The sequence below is a fragment of the Silene latifolia genome, chromosome 2, assembly GCF_048544455.1.
Source record: "Silene latifolia isolate original U9 population chromosome 2, ASM4854445v1, whole genome shotgun sequence".
In the NCBI taxonomy this organism is placed as follows: domain Eukaryota; kingdom Viridiplantae; phylum Streptophyta; class Magnoliopsida; order Caryophyllales; family Caryophyllaceae; genus Silene; species Silene latifolia.
In genome coordinates, this window is record NC_133527.1 from 156,999,397 (window position 1) to 157,010,299 (window position 10,903).

The 10,903-nt window shown below is 40.9% G+C and overlaps 1 protein-coding gene across 1 annotated transcript; it reads left to right on the forward strand.

Moving 5' to 3' along the window:
- Nucleotides 1-739: 739 nt before the first annotated feature.
- Nucleotides 740-8,195, forward strand: LOC141641499 (uncharacterized). The gene is made up of 6 exons (XM_074450159.1): nt 740-744; nt 865-973; nt 1,479-2,786; nt 2,935-3,607; nt 6,019-7,245; nt 7,294-8,195. Exons 1-6 carry the CDS (start codon nt 740-742, stop codon nt 8,193-8,195), a joined length of 4,224 nt encoding a protein of 1,407 aa, XP_074306260.1.
- Nucleotides 8,196-10,903: the final 2,708 nt, after the last annotated feature.

Sequence of the window (10,903 nt, forward strand, 5' to 3'; positions counted from 1 at the left end):
CTGATCAGTAATTAACTAATTAGAAGTAATACGATAATCAAACAACAATTAAGAGCAATTTTACAATCAATTCATACTAACCCTTTTCTAACAACCTAGATCCCCTTTCACCCTAGATTAAAGGATTTAGCCACGCATACTAATTAAAATAACAACAATAATAATTATAGAAGACATGATTGAAAGCATAAAAGAAAATAAGAGATACTAATAATTGAACAGAAACTAAATTGATTGATAGTAAATAAAGATAAACAAAGTACCGTAAATTTGGATGCAAAGAATTCTAGATCTGAATGCTAAGAAAGTTTTCTTCCTGCTAAAATTTCTTGAGAGAAAAGTCTAACTGAATAATAATAGCGTAACCTAAATTAATTCGTCCGAGTACTTATTATAGAAATTAGGTAAAATAGAATATCCGGAAATAAAAGACACGTCAGCCGGTTCATGTCGTAATTCGATCGAGTTTAGTGAAACTCGGTCGAGTTTGTCTCTGACAAACTTCTTTCGCTACGGCGTGAACTCCTTTTAATTTCCCATTCCAAACTAGATCAAGTTTGGTTAAATTCGGTTGAGTTTGGCTTCTGGTCTTCGGTTCTTCGAACAAATCCATATCAAATCTTGTCTTTATCTTCTAGAAATCCGTGCCATGCAGCGTGTGTCCTATATGCCAGCTCCGCGGTGCTCCGGTATGCTCGCTTGCTCCACAAATGCATGATTCCTGCATTTAAACACCAAAATGCGGTAGTAACTAGATTCTAACTTAATAAGCATGTAAATGGCATAATATAGCACGTAAATCGTCTCAAATAATATAAAGGGGAGGCATAAAAATGTATACAAAAATGACTCATCATATGATAGACTTTTGGTTGAAGTGGAGATTGGGCAATCGTTCCCTGATCATATAGTCTTTCTGGATGAGAATGGTGTTGAAGTTAGGGTTCTAGTTGAGTATGAATGGAAACCCATAGTATGTAGTACTTGTAAGGGTATTGGTCACACTACTGATATATTCAAACCAAAGCAAGAACCTTAGACTAGGCAACCTAGAACCAAACCCCCTACTGCTCCAAAAGTGCCTCAGAAAGTCTGGAGACCTGTCAAAAAAGTAGTGAGCACTCCTGTTGTTGTTCACAGATAGCCATCTCCTGCTCCTTATGGGGGTGTGGTCCATCACGATTCTTATTTACTTACATCAGTGTCAGTAATCCAACAGGTTACTAGGCAAGAGCATCAAATGGGATGTTCTCACTTATAACTTAGTAAGTCTTATGCTGAAGCTGTTTCTGCTAAGGGTAAAAGAAATATGAATGGGGGAATGGAAGAAATACCACATACTTTTTCAAATGGATAAAATAGGTTGTTGGAATGTTAGGGGACTTAATAGTCAGAATAAACAGCAGGATATTAGGAAGTTCCTTGCTTAGAATAATGTAGGACTTTATGGGTTAGTGGAAACTAAAGTGAAATTGCAGGATTTTGACTTAATTCTTAATAACCTTGGCTCTCATTGGCAAGACATTAATAATAATAATTTTCGTCATGGGGGTAGAGTTTGGCTTATTTGGAATCCTAATTTCTTTAGTGTTGCTACTATTTGTGTTGCTGCTCAAGCCATTTCAGCTAAAGTTAATGAACTTGCTACTGGGGCTAGTTTCATTTTCACTGTGGTTTATGGGTTCAGTGAAGATGAGATGAGAGTTGATCTTTGGGCTCACCTGAGGGATATTCATGATAATAATACTGGACCATGGAGTGTTTGTGGAGATTTCAACAATGTATTACATTTTAATGAACGGATTGGGAGAGAAGTGACTTGGAATGATATTGCAGCATTCAGGGACTGTGTGCAGTATTGTGGACTTCAGTATATCACTGGGAATGGAGCCTTTTTTACCTGGAATAACAAACAAATTCCTTCTGCTCGAGGCTTTTACAGGATTGACAGATTCCTGGTTAATTCTGAAAGGATGGATGGTTATCCTGATTCTTATGCTCACTTCCTTCCTGAAGCACTATTTGATCACAATTCTTCTGTTTGCCATAAGAGACCTGATAGGGAGAAAAGAAAACCACCCTTCAGATATTTTAATATGTGGAGTATGGATTCTCAGTTTAGTGATATTGTTCAATCCGTGTGGGGCACTAATATAGATGGAACTCTGATGTACAAGGTGATCACTAAATTGAAACTTTTGAAGGCTCCTCTTAAAACTTTGAACAAGAATAGATTCTCAGATATTGAGAAAGCTGTAGGGGTTGCAAGAGTGCTTCTGGAAGAATTACAGATTCAGATGCATAATAGTCCTATTGATGTTAACATTATGGCTGCTGAGAGAGAGGCAGCAGCTTCTTATAGTCAGCTTTGCAAGATGCAGCATAGCTACCTTAGTAAAAAAGCTAAGGTGGATTGGATTAAATTTGGTGATGACAATACCAGATTTTTTCATTCCCACATAAGAGCAAGGCAGATTCACAACCGTAACATGTGCATTAAAGATCAGCATGGAGTGATGTGTGACACTACTGACACTATTGAGCAGGCTTTTCTGTCCTATTATAAAACTCTCCTGGGGTCCAGAGAGTCTACTGATGCTGTTCATTTTCCAACTGTGAGGACTGGTCCCATTATTACTGATGCTCACATCCCCCTGCTGTTAGCTCCTGTGACTGATAGAGAGATTAAGGAGAGTATTTTCTCTATTCCTTCTATCAAGTCTCCCGGTCCTGATGGCTTTACAAGTCAATTCTACAAAGACACTTGGGATGTTGTGGGTGATGAGGTATGTGCTGCAATTAAGGATTTTTTTTCAGACTAGTCAGTTATTGAGGTAAGTGAACACTACTACTTTGACTTTGATTCCTAAAAATTCTAATCCTAGTAGTGTTTTAGAGTTCAGACCCATAGCTTGTTGTAACACTATCTATAAGGGCATTGCTAAGATTCTTTGTAATAGGCTTTCCAGTGTGCTTCCTGACTTGATCAGTCCTAACCAAGGAGGTTTTGTGAAGGGGAGAAGTATTGTTGACAATGTTTTGATCTGTCAGGACTTGGTTAGACTGTATAATAGAAAGGCTACCTCTCCTAGATGTCTGATCAAGATAGATCTTAGGAAGGCTTATGATTCGGTGGAATGGAACTTTTTGGATCAAATGTTAGATGCTATGAATTTCCGAAAGCAATTTAGCAATCTGATTATGAAGTGTGTGTCTACTCCTGCTTTCTCACTTGCTCTCAATGGGAGTCTCTTTGGTTTTTTCCAAGGTCAGAGAGGACTTAGGCAAGGGGACCCATTATCTCCCTTGCTCTTCACTATATGCATGGAGTATTTGTCAAGAATATTAAGAGTGGCGGCTCATCAAGATGGCTTTCATTATCATCCTTTGTGTGGGCACATCAGGCTCAATCATCTCCTTTTTGTTGATGATCTCATTTTATTCAGTATAGGGACTGAGACTGCCATAATGTGGTTACTCAGAAGCTTCTCCACTTTTTCTACTGCATCAGGCTTACTTCTTAATCAAGAGAAGTCAGAGATCTTTTTTAATGGAATGCCAGAGGTTGCTATGGCTAATATTTTGCAGGTCTCTGGTTTTCATAGAGGTAACCTTCCTTTCAAGTACCTTGTGGTCCTGTGGACATGGGCCATAGGTCGGTCTGTGGATTTGGGCCACCTACCGATCTGCGGTCATGGGCCACCTGCACGCCAAGCCAATCTGTGGACATGCAGTGGTCCTTTGAAAGCCACGCTCGGCGACGTAAAAATGCTTTCGATCGGATCGCTTTAGATCGGTCTGTTTCATCTCGGTAAAGGTCTCGAAACGATGTTAGAGATATTCGGAGTCGACACCAAGCATTTGTGGGATGCCTGGAACCCGTTCGAAATCCACTTTATACCTAAGTCAATCAAGGCAAAAAGCGGTATTTGACAAAGGTACTAAAGATAAGGACTCGTCCCCCCTTTTAGCATTCTATGCCTAAAATGACTCTCGTACGCCCTTGATAAGGTCATCCACTATCCAAAGGTTCTGAGTAAAGGGTGAGGGTACGTATTTGGAAGCCCTTTAATCGGACACCCAATCCCGCCCGCGTTAGCGGCCTCTACTGATCGATCGTGGTTGTTTAAGTGCAAAAGTTGATAAAACGGTTTATATGCATGAATGCGCATCCAAAAGTCTTAACCTAACATGTGAATATTTCCTACGTCGGTTGTTTATGCATGTACCAAGAAATTGGTGTCAAAGTTGGATTTAGATTGATTTGCATGTGAAACAGAAATTAAACATCCATTTACCAAATTCGGATTATGGTGCTTATCACGATCCATTATTTGAAAAAGGGTGTCAAATGACAAAGTGTAAAAACGTAAACTTGTCAATCTGATATGTCATATATTCGGGTTAACCGTAATCGGGACCGTCCTAGACAAGTGCTAAAACGAGACAGAGCAGTGCCAGGCAGCCCTATTAAGGCACGAGCCTATTGGCGAGGGAAGGGGCTCTGCCCGGGTTTTTGAAATATGAAAACAGACGGCCTCTTAGGGCGCGAGCCATGAGCCGAACCAAGAGGCGTCTCCTGGTTGTAAAAAGCTTGTTCAAAACCATTTTAAAAGGTTGTTAGAAAGGTTATTTGAAATCGTATTTGTGATGAATGATTTGCAAATGTTGTTTGCATGACTCGGAATAATTACTATTATCTTAGTAATATTGGTTGTCGGATTTGCAAGTTTGAAAATCATAGTTTACAAATAAAAATGTAAAATGTTTGATTTGAACTAAATATGTGAAGTTCATTTCTTTGTAATTAGTCAAGTTTGTCATCGTACTCGGATTAAAACGACATGGTATAAAGAACCAAGGATGATTATAGATTATGACTAATATATTTACAAATGTAAATAAATGAGAAAAATGGTAAATAAAAGAAAAAGGGTGTTAAAATACCCATTAAAATGTAATTAACCAGTAATATCATCGAGTCACGGAATAAACCGTCATGGTATAAAGAACCAAGGATGATTTTTGTAATGGTCAAAATATGTTTATCATAAAAATGAAATAAAATGGTAAATAAAAGAAAAGGATTTCCTTTAAAATATAATTAACCAATTAATATCACCGAGTCACGGATTAAACCGTCATGGTGTATGGAACCAAGGGTGATTATAATTTATGGTTAAAAAGTTTGTCATAAAAACGATTTAAAACATTTGAAATGATAAAACCGATTGTAAATAAGAAAGTAATAAAGAGGAAAGACGAGAACAAACACGGATGAGTCTGACCTGGACACCCACAAGAGGCGCGAGCCTCCCTGCATAGCAAGGAGCTTCTGTCTCAGGCCAAAACTCGATTTTGGCTCGTCTAATCTATATTTGAATCGTGTTATGCATTGTTCATGCATATGAACTCATAAAAACAGTAAATACATGAAATAAATGAGATATTTACACCCTCAAACTTACGTATATTGATGTTTGCGAAGTAGACGACTTTAGAGACAGTTTTCTCGTTGTGACTAATCGCGATCAAAGAAGTTTAAAAAAGGTGCCTTAAAAAAGGATTTTGTTTTGAAAATATGTTGAAAATATGTTAATTAAAACATGTTGATTAATGAATTGAGTTGGTCAAATGGGTCGGTCGAATGGACGGCGACGGTACCAAACAAAATGTGTAAGGCTTGTATTTACGATCGGTAGGTCGTAAACACGTGTCGATTTTGTGACTTAGGAAGTCGGGTCTAGAAGTTTAAGAGAGAGGTGAGGGGGCGGACGCTCGCGTGAGAATTATGGGGTGTCAAGGTTGGTATTTATAGAGAAATGTGGGGAGGTAGGTCGATTGTATTTACTTAGAGGCTAAGCAGACACCCTAAAGAGGCGCGAGCTACCTTGAGATACAAGTGGGTGTATTACACCAGTTACTTCCATAGCATTATTAAGGCTAGAAGAATGAGTAATAAGATCTTGACTATCCAGGATATGGATGGGCATCAGTGTAATACCATTCCTTAAATAGAAAAGGCTTTCATTGACTACTATATGGGTCTTCTTGGCTCTAGTAAGCCTGTCCAGAAGATTCATATCCCTATTGTGAGGAATGGGAAGGTGGTGAGTACTGAGCAAGGGGAGGAGATGATTAGGGATATTACTATTGAAGAAATCCAGATTGCTTTAAAGTCTATTCCTGCCAACAAATCCCCAGGGCCTGGTGGTTATAACTCTCAATTTTTTAAAGATGCATCTGTGATCATTGAAGATGATATTATTGAGGCTGTGCAGGAATATTTTGTTTCTGGGCAGTTGTTAAGACAGGTGAACTCCACTACACTTACCCTTATACCCAAAAAAGCTCGACCTGTGAATGTTGCTGATTTCAGACCCATTGCGTGTTGCAATGTCCTCTACAAAATCATTTATAAGGTTTTATGCAATAGACTGGCCACAGTTTTGCCTTCTATTGTATGTGAATCCCAAAGTGCTTTTATCCAGGGCAGGGACATTGTGGACAATATCTTGATCTGTCATGATCTTGTGAGGCTATATAAGAGGAGAACTTGCTCTCCCAGAAGTATTATGAAGATAGATTTAAAAAAAGCTTATGATTCAGTAGAGTGGAATTTTATTGATCAAATGCTACATGCCTTGAACTTTCCTAAAAGAATGATAACTTGGATCATGACTTGTGTAACTACTCCTAGTTACACCATTGCACTTAATGGGTCTTCTTTTGGATTTTTTCCTGGCAAAAGGGGGATTAGACAAGGGGATCCCTTATCTCCCCTCCTATTCACCATTTGCATGGATTACCTTAGTAGGATTCTGAATGAAGTTACTAGCAGGGTTGAGTTCAATTATCATCCTCTCTGTAGACCTTTAAAGTTAACTCACCTCTGTTTTGCTGATGACTTGTTGATGTTTAGTAGGGGTGATAGAACATCCATTAAGGTGCTGCTAAGGGCCTTTGCTTCATTCTCTTGCTCCTCTTGTTTGGAAATGAACTCTGATAAGTCAGACATTTACTTTAATGGTATGGAGCAAGGTGAGATTGATTACATTCTGAGAATCTCTGGTTTTAAACCTGGTGTCTTTCCTTTTAGATACCTAGGGGTGCCTATATCTCATAAAAGGATGGGCATTGGTGACTGTACAAGACTCATTGAGAAGGTGGTGAATAGAATTCGAAGCTGGGGGGCTAAGAAACTGAGCTATGCAGGGAGACTTGTCCTCATAAAAGCTGTTCTTAGTTAGTTGCATTCCTATTGGAGTCGTATATTTGTTATCCCTCTTACAGTAATTGACAGGATTGAACGAATATGTAGGAACTACCTATGGTCTGGTTCTGACCAGTATGGTAAAACTCCTACTGTAAACTGGGATAATATTTGTAAAGATAAGAAGCATGGTGGCATGGGTATTGTTAATTCCAGAATATGGAATACTGCTGTCATTGGAAAATACACTAGTTGGCTGGCTGTTAAGAGTGATCACCTTTGGCTGAGGTGGGTCTGTCATATTTATATGAAAGGGAGAGAATGGTATAATTATACACCCACTGTTAACACCAGTTGGACTTGGCGGAAAATTTGCCAGGTAATGGACATTATGAAGCCTGGTTTTGTTACTGGGACTTGGGCTGTTTTCCCAGGCAGTTATAGTGTGTCTAATGGGTATAGATGGCTTTTGGGGCAACAACATCCAGTCACTTGGTATCCTCTGATCTGGAACAAGACCCTGGTGCCCAGACATGCGTTTGTTGGATGGCTTATAGTGCAGGGTCGCCTGATGACTAGGGATAGGCTGTTTAGGTTTGGTATCACTACTGATATGGCCTGTGCAATATGCTCATTACAGAATGAAACGCATCAACATTTATTCTCTGATTGTACTTATTGCACACGTTGCTGGGATCTCCTCAATGAGTGGCTTGGTATGTCAATTCCTAAGACAAGTGTGGTAGATTGGTATACTGCTTGGAGATGCCCCTCTTTGATGAAGAAGCAGATTATTGGGGCAGCCATTGTTGCTTTATGGTACCACATATGGAATGCAAGGAACATAGCGAGAATTGAAGATAGAGTTTTGGCGCCTAGATTTCTCTTGAGGAAAGTAAAGCAAGATATTCAAGGAAGGTGCCAAGAACGAAAATGGAGTTTGAAGATGACTAAATTACCATGGGAACCAGCTTATGATTAGTATTGATTATCTGATGTATTAGCTTGGAAAAATGTTATGTAGGTGGTGATAGTGTAAACTTAATTATCCTTTATTAATATATTTTCACATTTTCACCAAAAAAAACAAGTGGGTGTATTGTCTCTTTCGCAAATATGGATTTTGCATTTGTTCTAACCAATGTTTTGTTGGTTGTGATTTGTGGTCTTTGAGGTTTTCTTAGCCGTGTAAGCTTCCTCTTAGGTGATATTTGGGGTAGGTATTTTGTATCTTTGACTCGGGTTTGACCCGTGTGAGTCGGAATTTGAATTTCGAGTCGGTTTTTAGCTCGGTGTCGGTTTAGACTCTAAATAGGGTCATTTTAATGGAAATGACATGATGAAGACATTCATGGCACTATTTTTGACATTCGAGATTTGGGTTGACTCGGGTTGACTCAGGTTGACTCGAGTTGCGGGTTTCTGAGTCGGTCTTGGGTCCGAAGACGGTTTTAACTCTAAATAGTGTTATTTTAATGCAAATGAAGTTAGAAAACTTTTGAAATCATTTTTCATATTCGAGTAGTGCATTAAACCGTCTCACGTATAAGCAATCCATGCACGCATATCAAAAACACGTTATAGTCCGATCATCATCGGGTGGTTTTGGGAGGTGCAGATACTGGGTATCTACAGAGCCCCCACTTTGACTGAGTCTTAGACAGGGCGAAAGTCAAAGTATGATCTCCAGGTCAATCGAAGATTACAACCTGACGACCATTGCGACGTTAAGGCGACTCAAAAGGGTTTGAGCCAAGGACCTGCCGTCGGGAAGGGCGACGTCGAGGCGACTCGGGGATTCGAGTCAAGGACCTGCCATCGGGAACAGTTTAGAGTCTGTCGACTTCCGGTTCAGGTCGTTTAGAGTCCATTAGATTACGTATAAAGGCTCGCCAGCCATAAGAAGGAGTCATACTTGAGGCGTCTTTGGATATGTCCTCGCGTGTTTGCAGACAAAGGCTCGCCAGCTTGATAAGGAGTCGCACTTGAGGCATCTTCGGGATACGTCCTTAGGTTGTATCTTGCTTGCGGACAAAGGCTCATCAGCCGTGTTGCGGATATAAAGGGGCTCGCCTGCCGCGATGCGTTGTAAGGCTCGCCAGCCATGGTGCGTATATGAGGAGGGCTCGCCAGCCGCGATGCGTAGTAAGGCTCGCCAGCCATGGCACGTACAAGAGGAGGGCTTGCCAGCCATGGTGCATAGTAAGGCTTGCCAGCCATGTTGCGTATATGAGGAGGGCTCGCCAGCCGTGGTGCGTAGTAAGGCTCGCCAGCCATGGGGCGTATATGAGGAGGGCTCGCCAGCCGCGGTGCGTTGTAAGGCTTACCAGCCATGGGGCGTATATGAGGAGGGCTCGCCAGCCGCGATGCGTAGTAAGGCTCGCCACCCATGGCGCATACATGAGGAGGGCTCGCCAGCCGTGGTGCGTAGTAAGGCTCGCCAGCCATGGTGCGTATATGAGGAGGGCTCACCAGCCGCGGTGCATAGTAAGGCTCGCCAGCCATGGGGCGTATATGAGGAGGGCTCGCCAGCCGCGGTGCGTTGTAAGGCTCGCCAGCCATGGGGCGTATATGAGGAGGGCTCGCCAGCCACGGTGCGTAGTAAAGCTCGCCAGCCATGTTGAAGGTACGTTTTGAGGCTCGCTAGCCATAGGAAGGTGCGTTCTGACGCTCGCCAGCCATTGATGGTCGAAAAATTAACTGTGGGAAATAGCCTGAAACATCGGGCTTATTTTAGGATATTGTCTGGTAATGTCTTTCAACCAGGTTGATGTTGATAGGTTCGGCTATGGAGCAACGAACTCCAACTTGATGGGTGCCCTAAACGAGCTCCGTGGGGATGAATCATGTAAGTGAGGCTCTCTGGAAAATCATTTTGGGAGAGCGCTGTGTCGGGATCATAAATGATGTTGCAAGGATCTTTGAAAGACCTGTGGGACTTTCATTTGAAAATCGTCACTCGCTGGGGCGTTAGAAACTCCTCAGGACTCGCCCGGGATATGAGTTGCCGCTCGTTGAGAGGTAGTGTACGCCATGTAATTGATGCGGTTGAAGCCCTTGTGTGGACGCGGGCCCACGGGGGCGCTTGGGAGGAGAACAAGAGTTTGCATTTGTGGAGCCGTCACCAATTTATTGTGGAAAATTGGAAAACGTTCGAATACCTCGTGTCATGTCAAGATACAAAGTAATGAAATGAATACTAAGCACTCATTACCCTTAGCATTCTATGTCTAGAATGACTCTCGTGGATGCCAATGAACACGGATGTTCACAGAGATCTGGAGTAAGGGGTGAGGGTACGTATTAGAAAGCTCTTTTGATCGAACACCTAATCCTGCCCGCCTCGATAGCGGCCTCTACTAATGATTAGGGAAGTTATTTATACTCGATATATTGTCGATTATATGCATGCAATGCAACATCCATAGAATTAATCCTAGCATGTGAGAATTAGACTAAGTCGGTGAACACGTAATTTAGCAAACAATTAAGTCGAAGTAGGAATTTAGGTTCAATTACATGTGAAGGCATACAAATGGTACAATAAAAGAAATAATACAATAATGAAAGTTACAATAATTACATCGGATTCACTGATTTATGTCGAAAATACTTTTAAAACGGATAATTTGAGAAAGAATAAACAAACGAATTAACGAACAGGAATTAGGCGATAATACGAATAATAGT